This window comes from Eulemur rufifrons, chromosome 1 (genome assembly GCF_041146395.1).
Source record: "Eulemur rufifrons isolate Redbay chromosome 1, OSU_ERuf_1, whole genome shotgun sequence".
In the NCBI taxonomy this organism is placed as follows: domain Eukaryota; kingdom Metazoa; phylum Chordata; class Mammalia; order Primates; family Lemuridae; genus Eulemur; species Eulemur rufifrons.
The window spans coordinates 41,089,040-41,110,182 of NC_090983.1; the positions used below are offsets into that span (position 1 = coordinate 41,089,040).

At 32.0% G+C, this 21,143-nt stretch overlaps 1 protein-coding gene across 1 annotated transcript in view; it reads left to right on the top strand.

The window, feature by feature from the left end:
- Positions 1-21,143, top strand: part of COL5A2 (collagen type V alpha 2 chain) — a 143,674-nt gene that overhangs the window by 60,323 nt on the left and 62,208 nt on the right. Inside the window, exons 2-6 of the mRNA XM_069491244.1 lie at positions 9,089-9,313; positions 15,010-15,023; positions 17,759-17,791; positions 18,836-18,868; positions 20,291-20,344. Of these exons, the coding sequence (XP_069347345.1) occupies positions 9,089-9,313; positions 15,010-15,023; positions 17,759-17,791; positions 18,836-18,868; positions 20,291-20,344 (359 nt within the window). The remainder of the gene's footprint in view (positions 1-9,088; positions 9,314-15,009; positions 15,024-17,758; positions 17,792-18,835; positions 18,869-20,290; positions 20,345-21,143) is intronic.

Here is a 21,143-nt window from a genome sequence, read left to right on the forward strand (position 1 = left end):
AAGAAATGATCTGGACAGCTAAAAATATATATAGAAAAAAATTAGCCGGGCATGGTGGCGCATGCTTGTGGTCCCAGCTACTTGGGAGGCTGAGGAAGGAGGATTGCTTGAGCCCAGGAGTTTGAGGTTGCTGTGAGCTAGGCTGACGCCATGGCACTCTAGTCCGGGCAATAGAGCGAGACTCTGTCTCAAAAAAAAAAAAAAAACAAACCTGTAAATTACATTTATGTAATTCAGAACAAAACTGAGTATTAGTTCAGGTTGCTAGATATATCCAAGTGGATAAAATTAGAAATTATGCCTTCGGGATAAAAGCACTAGTTCCCCCCACCACACTCTCTCCTTGCTCCAGCCCCTGGCCTCCAGAAATGAGCTGCAGGGAGAATACTACAGAAAAAGGCAACCTTTTAAATTCCTTTTAGAAAATTTCTTCAAAATATTTTAGAATCCTTGCTAGTGCAATGAATGGGCTCAAAGAGCCATTGAGAACTGTGGAATGTTTAGCTGATTGTAAAAGAAATTTCAACTTGGTCAAGGCAAGGGCAATGAATAAAGAATAAGTGAATAAAGAATGAATTGGAAGGAATAAACTGACTACAATGTCTAGATTTTTCTCTAGAGGCCCTAAATATTCTTCTGCATCACGGAAGTAAGAAAAGAAGACAAAATGCAGCTGCAAAGGAATAATAAAATACAGAGTCAAATTGATGCGAAAAATGCCTTATATAAAATATTTTATTTTATACCTATCTGAGTATCCCATACTGAATATTCTCTTAAAATATAATAACTCTTTCAGTTCTAAGAGAAAAAATATGTGTTCTTCTTAGGTTACAGTATCTGAAATGAATGATAATACATAATATTCCACAATCCCAGGTATTTTAAATCCCTATAGGTATTTTAAATTCCACATTTGAATAATCAGCTAAAATGAGGCTTCTCTAAAAATCATGTAATAACCGAGGATTGAAGCAAGTTATTTTGTATTTGATGTGGTCTATATCTCTTCTTTGGTAGTCTTACAATTGGATTTAGATATAAAAATCCCTTTTTATACACCAAAGAGTATAGATGATGCTACCATCTAAAGCTTCTTAAGCAAAGAACTAATATTCAACAAATATTTATTGACCATTTACTATGACTCTGACACAATTCTAGGATATTAGAATGTATGAATGGTGAAAGTAAAATAAATTATATCTGTCCTTAGGGAGCTAGTATTCTATCATGGAAAGACAACAAACACAGTAAATCCAATAATATAGTAGTTTTGAAGGAGATAACTACTACATTAAAAGAAAAAAATTAAAAATGAAGAATAAAAATTTATAATAGAGAAAAAAGACAGTAAGAATTGGTGAATTGAGTGTCATGGTTGTATGTGTGTGGTCATGTGTAATTTTTCGTAAGGTGATCAGAGTAGGCTTGATGGACGAGGTGACATTTGAGCAAGACTTAAAGGAGATAAAGGAAATCTGGAATGTGGAGTACTTACTATATATTGCCGAGAGTTTGTTACTTAATTTATCTCCAGACTACATAAAAGTCATGATACTATGCATTTGAAGGAGAAAGAGTTAAGGAGATTTTTGGTTCTCTTCTTTTTCTCAAGGAATATTATGCTAGGGGAAATTAAATAGATAGACTACAAGAATATTTCAAAATTGTCCATGCATTTAGGTAGGCGGACATAGTTGGCATAACACTTGTATCTAGCTTATTTACTGAGGATTAATATTTAAGAATAGAGCTAGGGTTTGCTATAGAAATTACTGCTGAAATTTCTAATGTGTAGATTATAAGGCAGGCTCAATTCTCTTTGTGGTGTTTTTATAATTATTTAACATTTTGAGCCATGTGTTTGGGAAAAAAAAATCTATGTCAAATGCATTAGCAGACTGAAAGTTGGTCTTCCAGACAGAATTGTAGATGAGCATTGCATGTGCAATATGTGTAGTTTTAGTTTCACATTTTGGCCACAATCATTTAGATTTCCTAATGATACATGGAAAAAAACTTAAGTGGTCCCTAACTTAGGAGTTTTTCCTTCTTATTTTTTCTATTTTAAGTAAAGTAAAAACAGCAGTTTTACTAGTTAAATGAAAAGCCTTTGCATATGAAATTGAAAAATGTTTAATGGTTGCATTGAAGAAACTAACCACCTTCAAAGAGAGTTTATCTAAACTTGTTTTTCATTTTTATGCTGCATTGAAATACTGTATGTAAGTTGTCTCCTTTTTACTTTCTCAGGTTTCAAGAAAATTGTTCAAAATTCATTGTAATTATATTGCTTTAGAATATAAAACATGATTATCCTTAGTAGAATAGAAAGAAATTTAACTCAGCTCAAATAATCATTGGGTGCTTACTCTCTTGTGCAGCTAGTACAATGAAAGAGATGGGGAAGGCACAAAAAAGTAATAATTTGGATAATTATCCTAAAAACATTTAGATTCAGGGAGTTCGTTGGAAAGTGAAAGTCTGTACTGAATTAAAGAACAGAAGATCATAAAACCCCACAGGCCTGCTTCATACTCACTTACCCACCCTTCATCCCATAGAATTTGAGGCTGAGATGGAAAAAAATTGTCAAAGTATGTAATAGATCCCCCTCAACTATCCCTGGTGGTTTCATATGTACCTAACTTTGGGAATTGGATAAGGAAAGAGAAATGATAAATGTGGAATTGTTGGCATTTACTCAGCAGAGTCTAAAGGAGGAATTGAAAGCTTTCCCTCTTTGTCTTCCCCTTATGATGATAAACAGTGCCTGAGAGTAAAAGGAAGGGAGGGATTTCCTTGGAAGTCTCTCTGGAACCCAGTCCAGCAGCTGGGCTGTGCTGAGCATGGCTAAGGGCAGCATCTGTAGTTTGGTCAGTAGGGACACATGTGCCTGCTTTGTTGCTGCCTCCTTTGTCCCACAAGGCAGTCTCTGCCCACTTCATGAGGGCATAGCTGACAGTGCCGTGATTACAGTCTTTTGAAGACATTTACAGTCAGAGAAACTGTAAATGTTAGTCTAGAGACCTTCACAACCCCAGAAGGGCCCTACATCAGCTGGGTCAAGAAGGCTAAAGGGTTGCTGTAGCTTTCTGAAGATTGTTCTAAAACATGAGCTGCTGTGACTGACATAGTCTTCTTCCTTGCTGGCCACACAGAGGTCTGGATGTCAGGGACATACTTGGTAAGAACTGCCAAGTGACCCATTTCCCTTTCATTCAAAATAGGAGTCCTAAGTGCACATCTTCTCTGGAAAGATTAGGAAAGGAGGAAAGATAGCTACAGGTGTTATCTTTTTCATAGGCATATCAGTGAACTAGTTCCTTCCTTTTTCATTCATGTATGCATTATCCATGTTATAAATACATTTATCAAAGACTAATTATATATGACATTGAGTGTGAAGATTGTTGAGATGAACACAGTTCTGTCTACCAAGGAGGTGAGAAAGTCTGGGGGGGAAAATGATCTGAACAAATACTTGTATCAATAAACTTTTTGTAACTAGTGGCCACTCTACATTATTTCTGTAAGGAAGAACTTTAATTAATGGCTAGAGAAAATCCAGCATAGTTTTAAAGACTTTTATTTCATATATTTTTCAAAGTTCTTAAGTAGATCCCAATAATGTAAAATACAAATAGAACCATATCTCTCTTGGGCAGTCAAAAGGTTTCAACACAGCTGTTTCTATGGAGGCTTTTTTTTTTTTTGTAGATGTATAATTAATTATACAAAGGAATGTGGATGAGGGCATGGCCTATAGCTGGCAAGCAGAAGTTCTGATAAGTTAGTTTCTAATTGTCTATTATAATAAGATAGTGGATTTGGTCTGCCATCTAGTGATTAAGAACTGAATTCTTACAACTAAATTTAAAAGCAGATAAGATTTATGAGAAATCTATAAGGATATATGAGAAACATAAGACACTTGAGTTGATTTCAAATAAAATGTGGTCAGATAAAATACATCTCATCTCTCTGATATATCAGTGCTATCACTTTTGTGGGAATGACTTCACAATGGATTCAATTTGTTGGAACATTTGGTAAGGGTAAAAGAATCTTGTAGCTTGGGTGATAAAAATTTTGGAAATGAAAACACCATGAAAATTATAAAATAGTGACAATATTATGAGATTTCTCCCTCTCTCCTTAATTTTAAGAAAGTTAAAGAAACATAAATAGGAAAAAAATACAAGTAATGCAAAATTACAGTTTTGGAGTTCTATTTCAGATTGTATAAAAATATTTGTTTACCTGATTACTTTAAGAAACATAATTTTTAAACTTACGGGCCTTGGATCTCAGCCCTAGATATCACCCTGGGTTAATTTTATGATTTGGGTAAAGGCGTCAGGAGGACAGGATTGAATTTTTTAGAATATCATTTGGAAACTCTTATTTAATTATTTTTTATTAGACTGTCATTCATAAAATGTTATAACTTTACTGCAAAAATTTTCAACAAGTTGGCTATAATTTTGCTTTTCTTTTCATTTAAGTAAACGTCTATGCAGAAAACAGAAGGGACAACCTAACCATACGGTGCACAACTACCATGTAGAAACATGAAAATTGCAAGACACCCTATATTTTCTGCCCACTCTTCTTTCATTCAGACATGAACAAGGAGAGTTGACTGAGTTTTTGAGCCCTCTGGGGTGTGTATGGATTTTTGTCTGAGTGAAGAGAAGGCCCAGTTTAGCAGCAAGTGTGGTTTTTCATCTCCTTGCCATTTAAAAGCATTCCAACTAACTTTCCACATCATCTTGAATTTAATTATAAATTCTCAGAAGAAAGGAACCAGTGGTGACTCAGAATATAAAACTAACTTTTAACATTATCATTTAAAGAAAGTAATACAGTGGCCCACTTCTTTGCCGCTTGAGTTGAGGTCAGGTTGTCTTAAACTTTCAGGAAGGAATTGTTCTTCTTATATGTTAATCTAGAACCGAGAGAATATGTCTTTTTATTCTCACCCTAAGAGAGCCACAGAGAACAGGATAAGTCACCCTCTGAAGAGTCTCTCACACATTTTAATGACATTTTAATGACAACATTATTAATATTATCTTGTTTTTGTTTGTTTTTCATGTTCTTTACTTCTAACTATTGAATTATTTCATCAGTGATATATATCCTTGTATATTATATAATATGTATTCAATGATAATATATATTTTATTATGATAATTTATATATTATTATAAAACTTCAGGGAGTGACATCCTGTTCTCTGTATCTCCTTCAGGACTTATATGATACATAAACTAGTATATATAATTTCTATATTATGTAATAATTTACATAATAGATTTTATTTATTATATAAACAACTATAACACTCCCCATTAGATATATAACATATATATTATGTTATCTTATGTATAATGTATATCATATATATGCTATTCCATGATGATAAGATATATTTTTGAGGACATAACGCATCTGCTTTCAAAATTTTATACATTAAGTACAAGGCACATATACACTTAACACTCAGTAAATACATTTCAACACCCCCAGGGTGTGGAAAGGAAAAAACAAGCCAACTGGACTTGCATATCATTCTCAAGCAATGGCATTTAATTCTTTATAGTTGGATTGTGATTCTTCTTAATCATAAAACTTAATGAACAGAGATATTCTTAACTTATCTACTTAATGGAATTGTTCAATGGACTCTGAATGTAAGCTCATTTTTACACAGGTTTTGTCTTTGAAAAATGTTCATCATGGAACTACATTGTTTTAAACTGATTTTTTAAATCTAAAAGTCACAGTTTATTTGCTGGACACATTTCTCATTTTTTTTCAAATAGTCTTGCAGAAAAGCATTTTAAAACATGAGTTCTATTTTATCCTTGGTTTTAAATGACTATAATAGCACTATGTACACAGAGCCAGTATTATTTTGTTGATTAGCTATGTATTATGTGATAAAAGTCTTTTGATGGAGATAAAACAGATTAGAAACTTAGTCCTCATTTTATAAAATAGCACACAAACAATTAAAATGTAGTATTATACTCTGAAAGCAGTTTTCCATTTGCCAAATACCTGTGATGAAAGACTATGTGAAGCAAAGTATTCCATAGAGAAGTGAGGAAAATGTTATTTTTCTGGCTTTATTGAGGTATAATTGACAAAAATTGTATAAGGTAAATTCTTGGATTAATATCTTTTTTATTTCAAAATATTACAGGGGTACAAAAGTTTCTGGTTACATGGATTTTTTGTAATGCTTTAGTCAGGGCTGTAAGTGTGCCCATCACCCAGATAGTGTTCATTGTACCTGTTAGGTAGGTTTTCGCCCATCCCCTCCTCCTCCCTCGCTCCTGCTTGATTTCCACTGTGTTTTACTTCCCTCTGTGCACATCTCTGCTCATTGGTTAGTTCTAATTTAATCACGAGTACATGTGGTATTTGTTTTTCTGTTCTTTATATATTTCATTTAGGATAATGGTCTCCAGTTCCATCCCAATTGTTGCAAAAGACAGTAATTCATCTGTTTTTATGGCTGAGTAGTATTCCATGGTATACATACACCACATTTTATTAATCTACTCATGAATTGATGGCCACTTGGGTTGATTCCACATCTTTGCAAATGTGAATTGTGCTGCAATAAACATTTGAGCACAGGTATCTTTTCAATAAAATGACTTCTTTTCCCTTGGGTAGATATCCAGCAGTGGGATTGCTGGATCAAATGGTAGGTCTACTTTTAGATCTTTGAGGAATCTCCATACTGTTTTCCATAGAGGTTGTACTAATTTGCAGTCCCACCAATAGTGTATTAGTGTCCCTTTCTCTCTGCATTCACACCAGCATCTATTGTTTTTGGACTTTTTAATAAAAATCATTATAACTGGGATAAGGCAATATCTTATTGTGGTTTTAATTTGCATTTCCCTGATGATTAGTGATGTTGAGCATTTTTTCATATGTTTGTTGGGTATTTGTCTATCTTCTTTTGAAAAGCTTCTGTTCATGTCTTTTGCCAACTTTTTAATGGGATTGTTTGTTTTATTCTTGTTGATTTGCTTGAGTTCTCTGTAGATTCTGGTAATATCTTTATGCTAAAGTAAAATAATTTTTATTTGTAGTTCTGCATTTTTATTTGGGTATATTTATATGACAAATGATAATCTTTCATAAACAGATTAGAAATACATTTTTTAATTTTTAGTTTTACAAAGTTAATGTTGTGCCATTAAGTTAATGAATCATAGTTGAGATTCATTCATTTTATCTGTCTAGTCAATGAGTATTTACTAAATAAATGGCAGCTCTATGAAAGGTATGGGATTAAGCTTTAGAAATATAAGGATAAATAGGACACACCTAGTCCTTACTTCCCTGGAGTTACTGTCTAGTAGAGGAAGTAAGAAAATAAACAGATAAAAATTTAAAAATCAATACTAGTTGTAACAAATTTCCTGAGGGCAGTGATTTTTGCCTATTTGTTCATATTTAGTAAGTCTTCAATTGCCTTGCATAATACACACTTAATGAATGAATAAATGGCCGAATGAATAAGTTCTTCAAAGAGTTCTGTGAAAAATAGCAATTGGGTAAAGGAAGACTAATTTTTATAGGGTCAGGAGAAAATAATTTTGGGGGCAGATGAAAATTTAGCAAGCCATGAGAGCCTGGGATGAAGGAGGGAGAGTTAGTACAGGCAAAGGGATCAAGTTGTGTGAGGACTGGGAGGGAAATCCCTTAGCCTTTATGAAGGAGTTTTGAATTTAAGTAGTTGGCAAGCTCCTGAAGGATTTAAGCAAGGGTGATTTGTTTGATCCACATTATGTGTTAAAATACTGTGGTTTTCTTTCTTCTAAAATCACAAAGGTAAAGATGTAATATATATGCTTACTTGATAATAAATCTATGATAGAACCATTACTATGTGTGCACATGCATGCTATATTTTCCTAATCTTTCTTAAATTTTTATCTAAATATAGAAAAATATTTTGGAAAATATTGTATAATAATTTACTATATTGTTTTGATTATGACTTTCCTTAATTAATTTTGATGTAAAGATCATTAACTCATTACCTGTATAAGTTTTGCACTTCTGCTACAGTTTCATAAGCACCTTTAGTTTAGGATGTCAAATGGGAATCTATTCCATGAAATAGGACATGGTTTTATTTTTGTTTACTTTCTATATATATATGTATGTGTGTGTATATATATATATATATATATTTTTTTTTTTTTTTTGAAACAGCATCTCTCTCTGTCACCCTGGCTAGAGTGCAGTGGCATCATCATAGCTCACTGCAACCTCAAACTCCTAGACTCAAGTGGTCTCCCTGCCTCAGCTTCCTGAGTAGGTGGGACAACAGGCACACACTACGCCTGGCTAATTTTTCTATTTTTTGTAGAGACAGGGTCTTGCTCTTGCTCAGCCTGGTCATGAACTCCTGACCTCAAGCAATCCTTCTACCTTGGCCTCCCAAGGTGCTAGGATTACAGGTGTGAGCCACCACACCCAGCCTTTTTTTACTTTATATTTAAAAATAATTTTAATAAATCCGTATACTTTTTTCTTTTTTGAAGTTTTACTCTATGGTATATGAATAGATATTTTTTCCTGTTGTGGCATTTACTAATCCAGAGTTTCCAGTGAGTTGAAAATCATATAGAATCCACCAAATACTAAAATTATATATTCTTTTTTGAACTATTCTTTTTCTCCTATGTTTTTATCCCTACTTACTGATATTGTCATGTTTGATCATTCATACCTCATACATTAAAAAATAAGATCTTGTATGAATCACTCTCTGGTTAAAAAGTATACCTCCATTGGATCACCTTTTTTCCTTCCCCTATTATGTGAGGGTAAGTATGATAATCATTTCATGGTGAATTACATGTAATTTTGTACGTAAATACTAAATGAAATAAGATCATTTGTGTTTGGCTCCTTGGGAGGTTACTTCATAGCCAAGAATTTTTTTAGAATCCACATGATGACTCACCTTAAATATTTTCCAAATTCCAAAATTTCAGATTACTAACTTCCTTTTCTTTTCTTCTTGTTTTTCTTCTGTTTGTAGAAGGATATGGTGAAGAAATAGCCTGCACTCAGAATGGCCAGATGTACTTAAACAGGGACATTTGGAAACCTGCCCCTTGCCAGATCTGTGTCTGTGACAATGGAGCTATTCTTTGTGACAAGATAGAGTGCCAGGAAGTGCTCGACTGTGCTGACCCTGTAACTCCTCCTGGTGAATGCTGTCCTGTCTGTTCACAAACACCTGGAGGTGGAAATACCAACTTTGGTAAGAATGTTTAGGGCCAACTCAGAATTGACTCAATGATTCACCTTTTTAGTTGCAGTGTTTTTCACTCTCAGGGGTCAGCAACCCAAGAAAATAATTAAGCAGATTTTTCAGTGGCTTTTGGGGTTAACACTTCTGCTCACTCCCTTTATCTAATGTTAGAAAGAAGCAAACAGTAATTTCCTGTTAAATGTCAGAGGAATTTGGGGCTGAATTTTGAGTGTTTATGTCTAATTTGAGAATTTCTTGTGCCACTTAAGATGGTTATTTGTTACCAATTCCATGTTGGGTACTGCCAAGATAATATTTGGTTTTCTATGAAGTCCGTTAACACCCAAGAGAAGATCTAGAAAACACATTTATCTTCCTTGGTGCCAACTTTTCCTTAGGGAATGAGTAATTATTTTTAACTTAGTCCCATAGCACCCTCTATTAATCAGCTCATAAATGCAGAATGCTTTTTCTTGTTGGCTAGATAAAGTAAGAGAATACAATGGATTTCCAGGAGAAAAGAATGATATAAATTACTGGTTTTTAACATTTTTTGTAGAAAATGTATCTGCGTTTAACAGAGATTACGTATTTGGATAAAAGTACATGGGTTAAAGAGATTTATATATAAGGGAAACAAGTTTATATTTATCTGTTTTAATGAACTAGGAAAGATTAATAATATTAAACTTACAGATTATTTGTCTTAGCAATCATGAGACTTGCATGCATCATTGTCAAGATGTCAATACTTTATTTTTTTTGAAATTCCATTGAAAATAACAAATATAATGAAATACTCAATAGTATATACACAGAAACATTAGACAGCAGCTTACCTCTTGAATATCTTTCAACAGTAGGAATGTGCTTTGAATAAATACCTAAACTCAATTTTTAGCAACATGATAAGGAAGATAGGAAGAGTTAAAAACAACACACATGTAAGGCTACCTAAAGCAGATACAATCTTCAAAGAAACCCTGGAATGCAATAAAATTAAACCTGTGGGGATAAGTATGTAGTAAATGCAAACAATGGGGGAAGGGTGGCAGATATCAGAAAGCATAGCAAAATATACAACCTCATGCAGATAGCTGGTCTAGGAAAGTGAAAAACACGTTCTAAGACGAATAATGAAAAAGGAGCTGACAGCAGCATTATACAAACATACTATAAGAAAAAAGGTAGGAGAATTCAGTTAAATTTATGAGATAAAGAACACACCAATAAATATGTTGCCATAGACCAGAGGAAAATTCTGGCCAATCCTTTTACCATGAACTAAATAGAACTTAATAAAGGAATTGTCTCTAGGAAAGAAGGCCATGAATCAGGGGGAAAAGTAATGGCTAGGTAAAATATAGAAGAAAAACTAAAACCATCACAAAGAAATGAAGATGAAGTAGGGAAGAACACAAGAAGAACTGATGTTGCACAACATAAAGCAAGGGATATAGATGGTATAAATGAGAAGAGAAAAATAATAAATTAAAATTTAAAAAGAATTAGGAAAAATGTAGAAGATTGGTAAGGATATCACTGAAGAAGAGTCCCCAAAAAAGAACTTAATAGCAGTGTAGCAGAAAAAATAATGATATAATACAAGAAAACTTTTCTGAAAGAAAAGAAAACTCTAATTTCAATATTGAAATGGCATCCACACATCTGAAAAAATTTGCCCAGAAGAGTCAACATAGAGATATATGTAACTTAGAAAAGTCATTAAGCCTTAAAGAGACAAAGAAAGAATTCTTTGGAATGTAAGACAAAAAGAACAAGTTATTTCTAAAGAGAAAAATATTCAGACTGGTCACAAATTTCTCCAATGCCGGAAGACAGTGGAGCAATATGTACATGTTTCTCAAGGAAAGAAATATATGAACTAAAGTTTAAATATTAATATAAATCTATTCTTTCCTTCAAGTATGAAAGCAACAGAAAAATTTTTGAACACACAAGAACTCTAGGAATATTGTTTCTATTACATAAATTTCTTCAGGAAACTATCATGGGAAAAATTCAAGACAAACCTGTTAATTAGGGAAATTGTTAAAGAAATTATGTGACCATTGATTATATTTAACGCTAGAAAAAGACTAAAAGTGTGAGTTAGGGTGACAAATGGGAGTGTAAATATAGATTCTGACAATATAAAAATAATTATAAGACAAATATATAATGAAAGAGGAAGGTAAAAGAAAGTGTGAACTAGAGTGAATTTGCTAATTACTCGTCTTTAAGGGTAGAAGTCAAAGAATATCTTTCGAACCTGACAAGTCACATAGACAAGGTAGTAGCACATTTAACACTGCAAAGATAAATGCTAAGAAAGGGTATTTCTTTGTTTAAAATTGAATGCTAGATGTGAGACATGTAAGAAATAGGAAACTGTCATTTTTATCATTGCTCACTGTAGTGGAACTAATAGAAACTGGCCAAACAAATATAGATCTAAGAGTAACGTAAAAGAATAATGTAAAGTTAAAATAGTAGATCCAACATATAAATATTTTTATACATCAGGACTAAAACACTAACCAAAACAAAAGTTCTTAAAAATATAGTGAAACATTTTATTTTAAAAAAGATAATAAAAAGTCATAGCTCTGTCCTTATAGAAATAAAAAGAAAAAATATATACATTTAGTATCCATTATCAGAAAGTTAAAAAGAATTAGCAAAATCAATTGAAAATAAGTGAAAGAAAAAACTTTATAAAGAAAAGAGCAGAGAGTGAAAAGGGAGAAAACTGAAATACAGTAGAAATAATATGTGAATCCAAAACATAGTTCGACAAAAAAACCAACACAATAAATTAACCTACAATAGGAAATGATAAGGAGAAAATTACTTAATGAACATAAAATAACATACCTTAGAAGAAACAGAAAAATTTGTAAAGCAGCTAGATCCTCAAAATGCAGAAGGTCCAGATAGTTTCACAGTAGTGCCAAGCAAGTTTAAAAAAATCAGATAATTTTAATTCTTTTTAAACTCTTTTTGAACACTGAAAGAGAAGGCAAACTTTTGAAATTTTACTATGAAAGAAGTATATCATTGATACCCAAAATAATAACAGTTGTATCAAAATAAAAACCCTATGGACTGGTCTTATATTTATTTAAAATGCTAAATAAATTATTAAATCTATTAGGATATTGAAATAATAATTATCCATAAAAATTAGAGATTATTCCACAAGTGAAAGAATAATTCAATATTAGGAAATCTAGTAACAAAACTATGATCATAATAGATCTATAAAGAGAAAGTATATGCTTTCCCCCATAATTGACGTAGATGTATTTGACAAAATCAGTAAATATTCTTAATAAAGATAATAACTTGGTAATAAATGGACATTATATTAACATAATAAAATAGTTACATCTCAGCTTAAAAGCCTCATTATGCTTAATACAAAAGGCATTCCCTCTGAACACAGAGATAGAACATGAATATCCATTATCATCACTGCCATTTAGCAGTATTGAATGTGCCTGAATACAGAGACAGACAAGAAAAAATTCAGAGGTTTATAAATTGGAAAAGTGGTACCAAAAATATCCATTTGCAGAAAATAGAACTGTATAGTTACAAAACTTAGGGAAACTGAGTGAAAAAATACTGCAAAAATAATATAATTTACTAAGGCAAGGAAGTACAAAATTTATAAGCAGAAATTAATAATTTATGATGTATAAACAATTACATCATAGAATAAATAATTGGAATAAAATATATCTCATTTATAATAGCAACAGATGCCTAAGGATACTTAATATGAAATGTATGAGATCAATCTAAAGAAAACGTTAAAATGTTAAGTTAATCAAAATCTTTAAAAGATTGAATCTCCTATTATGGTCTTGGTTACAAAGACTAAATGTTACAAACACATTAATTCTCCATAAGTCATTAATAATTTTAACAGGATCCCAATAAAAACATAGCACACTTTCATTTAGAATTCAATATGTGGTAAATACAAATTTACATAGAGTAAACAAGAAAGAATAGGCAGCAAACCCTTAGAAAGAAGAGTAATTTAATGATGACTAGCCCTGCAAAGTATTAAAATATATTAAAGGGACTGATTAGTTTAAAAATGTGGTCTAGATATATGGATAAATAGAATTCAGTGGAATAAAATAAAAAGTCTTAAAGTAGATCCAAATATACATGGTAAGTTTGAATGTATAAAAATGACATTTTAGCAATGAGGAAAATAAAAATTATTTCATAAGTCTTGTTGGAATGGCTGGGCAGTCATATGGAAAAAAATGAAGTTGAATAATGATCATACATCCTACACCAGGGAAAATTCCAAATAAATCAAGAATTTAAAGGAGAAAAATTAAATCTCGTTGGTTTCAAAGATAACCTAGAATAATTTCTTTATAGTCCTGAAATATTTAAGGCTTTCTTAAGTTTGATTCAAAGTGTAGAAGCCATAAAAATGCATAAAAATAATAAATATTCATGACACAAAAAATGAGTACAGTAAAAAATTGCAATTCAATTCACAAAAAATTAATATCCTTTACATGTAAAGAGATCCTAGATATAAATAATTAAAATGTCAATGACCAAATCAAAATATAGGCAAAGGAATTAGCTGATAGTTCAAAAAAGGAAATAAACATGGTTCCTCACTATATGACAAGACTATCAAATTTTCTCAAATGTGAATTAAACTACACTGAGCTAACATGTTTCACCTATTAGATTGGCCAAAATTAAAATGCTTGATAACACACTGGATTTCACTGTGTTTTGCCTGTGGAGAAATATGTGCATTATTGTGGGAGTATAAAGTGGTATAACCTTTGTGAAGGGATATTGGTAAAATCTATCAAATCACAAATGTCTATACACTTTGACTCAAAAAGGACATTGGAGAATTTATCCTACAGATATCCTTGCATGTAGTCATATATGTAAACATTATTCGTTACAGTATTATTTGTAATAGCTAACAAAACCATCTGTTCCAGCTTGCCCAGGAAACCCCAAATAATATCAATGTTCTCACCAAAATAAAAAATAGCACTCACTTTCATTCTTAAAATTGTCCTGGTTAGGTGATAAATTATATCCTGATAATAGCAAAAGATTAGAAACAATCCAAATGTTTATCATGGTGAAAAGTGAAGGTTAGTTAAATTGATTATGGTAGATTCATACAATGGAATCCTGTAAAATTTTATGGAAAACAATAAAGAATCTATTTACTGATAGACAAAGATCTCTAAGATTTAAAGATCTATAAAACATTCAGACAGATGAAGGACAGTATGGAAAAGGTAGAAAAATGAGTCTATATTTGCTTTTTACATTTTATTAATACATTTTCACTTTTGAACCATATAAATGAAAGGCCTTACTTATAAAAAGTATAAGACACAAAAATAGAGAATCCATTATAACTTTAATAGCCAATTTTTTTAACTCAATGAACTTTACGTGCTATATAAATGTTGTGAAGAATATTAAAATTATGCCAGAATTTTCTAAAAAGGTGCATTATTTTGCTTTGTATGGACATAATGATCCAAATCAACTTACTTTTGAGTTCTGTCTACTGGTGATAGGGTAATCTGTTTAAGTTAAATTGTGACTCCAGAAGAAAAGTAAATATTAGCAGATTCTCAATAACTGTTTCTTCATAAAATAACATACTTATTCTTTTCTTTTTATAGGTAGAGGAAGAAAGGTAAGTTTTACTTTGTATCGTTTCTTTTTCATAAGCAGAATTATTTCTAGCACTATTGACACAGCACTGTCCTCTGAAATGTTTAAAAACTTTTTGTAAAGTATAAAGTACCATATAAATACCTTGTGACAAATATTAATATGAGCAAATATTAATATCAGCTACTGTTTCTAAACAACAGATGCCATTATTCTATTCACATTATAGCTAATTCCTGTTTATCTATCTATCTGTTTCTGCCTGAAAGTTGTGAACTCTTTAGGGATTGAGATTGTGTTTTATTAATGCCTGTATTCCTTACATTTACCACTGTGCTTAGTATATACTTTACACATATTAGAAGTGTAATACACCTTTGATGAAAGAAAGAAAGGAAGAATAGAATGAAAGGAGGAAGGAAGAATAGAATGAAGGGAGGAAGGAAGAAAGGAAGAAAGAACATCTATTCTACTTTAGTGGGATTGTGGTCCCTCTCCCATTGGTTGGGAAGTAAAGATCCAGAATTAATTGACCATTTTACCAAACAAACATTGCTTCCCCTTTTCTCCCCTTCCCTACCTCCGGGAGCTTAAAATCTAATCCTGGACACATGCTTTATACTCAAGTGAATAAGGGGGACTATATCCATGATCCTAGTCCAGCTGGCCAATGGGTCACTTGCCATCTAGACACGGGTACTCCCACAGAGTGAAGAGAGTTCTTTTTCCCTTGTAGTGCTCTTAGTTTTCTGCTTATCTTGAAAATTATGGCATGCTTCAATCCTATCTATCTAAATGGTATGGACGCAGTGAGGGGTACACTAACAGTAGCTGTGAATTTAGCAGACTCTAGTTACGTGCCACTATCTTTATGCCTTACATGAGAGCAGAGCAATGCTAAAAGCATGCATTTTTTTCTTGGCTTATATCCATATTGATTTTTTATTATAATTCATTCATTCATTCATTCATGTTAACTTCAAAATAATTATTGAGCCTTTTTTATATCTATGTATGAGGCAAATGATACAGATGATACAAATGTGGGAATATCACTATGACTGTCTCCATAGTAATGACATCTTATAAAAGTTATGAAACGTTCATATGGCACTAAGTGATAAGTAAATGTAATTCTCATCTGAATCTGAGTCTATGTTTATGTTCCTTAATAGATGTGAAAATTAAATTTAGTAAAACTTTAGACAAATTATCATTCCACATAAATTAACTTTTTCATAGCCCAGGTTAATAAACACAGTGGAAACTAATACTTACATTTGTGGCATATATCTAAAATAAGAAATATATGGAATCATTAGGGAATTTATTATCAGAAACTATAATTGAACAATTAATCCCTTATTAAGCATTGTGAAGCAATAGACCACTAATATAAGATATCAAAAAGCCTATAATTTAGTTAAGAAAGATATCAGAAAATTCTACTCCCCTGTATACAAAATAAGAGCCAAGTCTACATATTGCTTGCAGGTCTCTTTGTTAGAATGGAGATTACACACCTGTTCTTAGTAGCCTAGTCTATTTTTCTCATTTAGGCTGAGATAATTTATCCTCTCTCTTTACTTGTTTTTCTAGACTTGTTCCAGAAGGAGCATTTTTGTCAGCATCATCTCATAAAATACTTTATTTATTGTACACAAATTTATATACCCTTTCTAAACAATTCAAATTCTTTGATATTTCAAAAAATCTCTTTTATTATAGCTTAAAGGTTAATTTTTATTATTTTTATGATTTTAAAAATGAAAATAGTCTAGAAGTTAGCAGATGTGGAAATGCAGAAATAAGTCTGTTTTACTTTGAAGCCGTACACGTTGATCCTTTCTTCCCTTAGTCTTGTGTGGTTTGTATTTTACTCTCTGTGTTTCTGTCTTGAACTTACCCTGTAGGGCTGCCTCCTTCTTCTATAGTGCTATTTTCTCCTTTGAATTCTCAATTTATTCCTGAATTACAGACTATTCACTACCTCATCATTAGAATCAGCGAATGTGATCAGGTTATTGTTAGTTCTGCCACTGAATCTATCATTAAGATTATCAAGATAAAATAATTTTCATTCTACAAAATTTTGTCAGGTGTGAGATACTGGAGGGATGTAATTAGATTGTATCTTTTAGGAGTACAATTTGGTGATCTGGATCAAAAACCTTAAAAATATATAAGATCTTTAATTTATAAATTTAACTTCTAAAAATATATCCTAAGGTTTTTTTTTTTTTTTTTTTTGAGACAGAGTCTCACTTTGTTGCCCAGGCTAGAGTGAGTGCCGTGGTGTCAGCCTAGCTCACAGCAACCTCAAACTCCTGGGCTTAAGCGATCCTCCTGCCTCAGCCTCCCGAGTAGCTGGGACTACAGGCATGCACCACTATGCCCGGCTAATTTTTCTATATATATATTTTTAGCTGTCCATATAATTTCTTTCTATTTTTAGTATAGCCGGGGTCTCGCTCTTGCTCAGGTTGGTCTCGAACTCCTGACCTTGAGCGATCCACCCGCCTTGGCCTCCCAGAGTGCTAGGATTACAGGCGTGAGCCACCGCGCCCGGCCGTATATCCTAAGGTTTTAATCAGAGGTGCCACACAAACATTCATAAAGAAGAATATTTGTTGTAATGTTATTTTTTAAATAAAAAATAGAAATTCCCAGTGTTTATCTGACATATTCTAGTATGACATATTCATGCCTAACAAGCCATTATATTTTGCTAATTGAATATTTTTTTTAACCTCACAGGGACAAAAAGGGGAACCAGGATTAGTGCCTGTTGTAAGTAAATGTTGTTTTCATATTCCTTTAATAAACTTAGCTATAGCATGGTTGTATATTATTGCTTATAGACACACTCTCAAGTAAGGAAACTAATTATTTTATAAATAAGTTTTTAGTATAATATAAGCAAACCAAAATAATTCATTATTTAATGTTCTATATTCCTGACTTTTATAGTCCTGTGACTGAAGGTAAAAAATCATGGTTTTACAAAATTAAATATATTATGTGCAGGTATACAGTGATAACTAATATCAGTGTTAGTATAGTAGTTTAATGTTCCACACTTTTGGAAATACGTTATGCCTTGATCCTGATTGAGATTCCATGTTGCATAAGAATTCTTAAGACTTCATTAGACTAGTAGATGATAAAAAAGCATATTATTAAATAGCATGAAAATTCTTCCTATTCATAGGTCTTAAAAGAGTTATTGTCAATCTGTCAAGACAAAAGCATATACATGCTTATTTACTTGGCAGTGTTTACAATTTTGCTTTGCCTTTAAATTGCCTTGTTTTTAACAAAGATTGCCTAAAGAGTAAATCATTCATATTGTTTTATTTCATTTAAAAATACTTGTGTGTACTTACTATGTCTTAGATGCTAAGTGCTTTACAAATATTTATTTGTCTTCACAACTCTGTAAGGGAGGTAATTTTATCATCATGAGTACCATTTTACATTTAAGTTTCCGCTTACAGTTCCATTTTAAGTAAACTTAAGCAGAGAGAAGACAAGATTTTTGTCCAAGGTCACACAATTGATAAGGAATAGTGTCAGGATTTGAATCTAAGCCTCTTTTCTCCAGCGTTGGTGCTCTTAATCACTAAACCAGTACTGCTTCCCTATATTAAAGTTTATATTAGATAATATCTTAGATCATAAGGCAAGGAAGAAATGGACATCAATTGACAACATCCATTTGTTTTAAAAAAAATTTACTAGGGCTTTTGTTGTTATTCTTATTTGTTTGGCTACCGACTTTTCTGAATGCCTGTAGAAACTTTACCTTTACAAATTATCTCATTTATTGTTTAGGTAACAGGCATACGTGGTCGTCCAGGACCGGCAGTAAGTAATTTCCACCGGTATTCATGGTACTCTTGTGTTCTTTAAGATACTGAAAATCCTTATAGATATTATATCTACAAGAAGACAGTAGAATGTAAAACAATTATGCTTGGTTTCTTGAAACACTGCATCTTAAAACATCTTCAAACTAAGCCTTCCTTTGCAGCAATCAATGGCACATAGAGGATCATTTCCTTCTGAAATTGAAGAACCTTATTATTAGCTATGTGTTACTGTTGCTGTTGGTTATGAGAAAGGCAGAATAATTTATTGTTACACTGTTAATTTTAGATTGACTTTGTTCATTGAAGTTAGGGCTGGCTTGTTTGTTTGACTATGATTAAGGATGGACTATTTTTAATTGCTTAATAAAATTAAATCATATATTGTAGTAGAATTTGAGAAATCATGTATCAGAATAGCATATTTCTGTTTTAGCATAAAAGACTAATTTTTTTCAGGTTTGGATTATCAGTAGCATTCATAGGTAACTAGATGGATAATACACACACACCCCCTTCTCATGTAAGCTGGAAAATACTAACATAGCTTTAACAGACCTACTCTGGTCTTTTTGAAACATTTGCTTTTAAACAATGCTGTATGTTGGATTGAGTTAATGCACAATATAATCTTCATTACTCAATTTAAATTATTTTTTGAAAAGAAATAAAATTCCCCTGACAACTACCATCTCCCAGAAAAAAAAGCCATTTTAAGATATCAACACAGTAACACCACTTTTGATATATTATAGTCATTTGTTATTTTAAAAGAAAAATAACTGCAATTATAATTTGGACAATTCTAAGTGGATTTTAAATATACAATAGAAACATGTAATATTCTAAATCAAGTAAACAAAGATGATTGAATGTATATAAAGCAGTCTGTAGTAGGCTAAAAGGCTGTTCTTTCCATCGCATTTGTCAGCAACTTGAACAGTGATGAACAGTAAAGGGTGTCATGTACCAATCTGAACTCATGTATTCCCTGAAATAATTGATCATTTGGAGTTTGCAAATTTGTATGGTTTTCAAAATCGGAACTGTAATTTTTAGCCCAGAATTTAGTGACAAAGGCTGTACTTGGGAGAAGATAGCAAAAATGATCCTTAAAAATTTGCAATTATTACTAGTAATCAAGCTTATCTATTTAGCTCATTAAGCTCCATGACACTATACGGGGCACTTAAGTTTTTACAGGCCTTCAAGTTTCACTGCTAAAATAAATAGCCCTTCTGTGAATACAGAACTTTTATATGCACATGGCTCTATTCTCTGTAGTCTTCAACAAAACTGAATTAGGAAGTGTGGTTGATATTTCTGTTTTCCAATTTTCTTTTGTCAAGCAAATCTTTAAAAAAAATCCAACAAAAAAGTATAAATGTTTTGCAGGCATAATCATCATTTTGTGTTTTAGGGACCTCCAGGATCACAGGGACCAAGAGGAGAGCGTGGCCCAAAAGGAAGACCTGTAAGTTAACGTGGGGGTTTCCTTTCTGCCAATGTGCACCGAGTCAGTCAGTCTACGTGGTGTTCCCTGAATACAGCAAGGAGCCCGGGCACTGTTTTTGTTTCACCTGTGTTAAATGTTACGAAGAATTCAGGTCATGAATTGATTGTATAGCTCTCCTAATTCAGAGGAAATTAGGACATGCTAATAATTGGCTATTACTAGGTAACGCAAATGATATTTCCTTTTTTTTATGAGGTCAAATTAAAATAAAGTGAAATTGAAAGAAACATAATTAACACATCATGTTGTTTTCAGAAGTTGTCACTCATGAGTAAAGAATGCCAAGAATGTAATGTTGAGATAAAACACACAAGTTCCATGATCTGTGGTTGCTATAGGAATAACCAAGCTAGATAGAGGAAAAAGAACTTATTAGAAGATAAAATTTTCTTTCAAATGGCTGTACAACTAGTTTATTTCCCAGGTAGCACTCTGCCTTTTCAATGAGCAGCTGCTACAGATATGTCTAAGGAGCAATTTAAAAAAGCAACAACCTCATTACTTTAAATTAAAATAGCCACCTCTATGACCTTGAGATAAAACATGAGGATATTATATAATATATACCAAATATTTTCTCTTATTACCTACCTGCACAGAATATATATTGTTCTCAAGTCTTAGGGCTATAATTTTTTCTTTCTTATATCTCACCTCTAAAATCTAATGTTTTTCATATATTAAATAATTGGATTAATTTGTGTTGCTATAATTATCCTATGTTTCAATCAGAAAAAAATTGTACTGTTTAATTTTC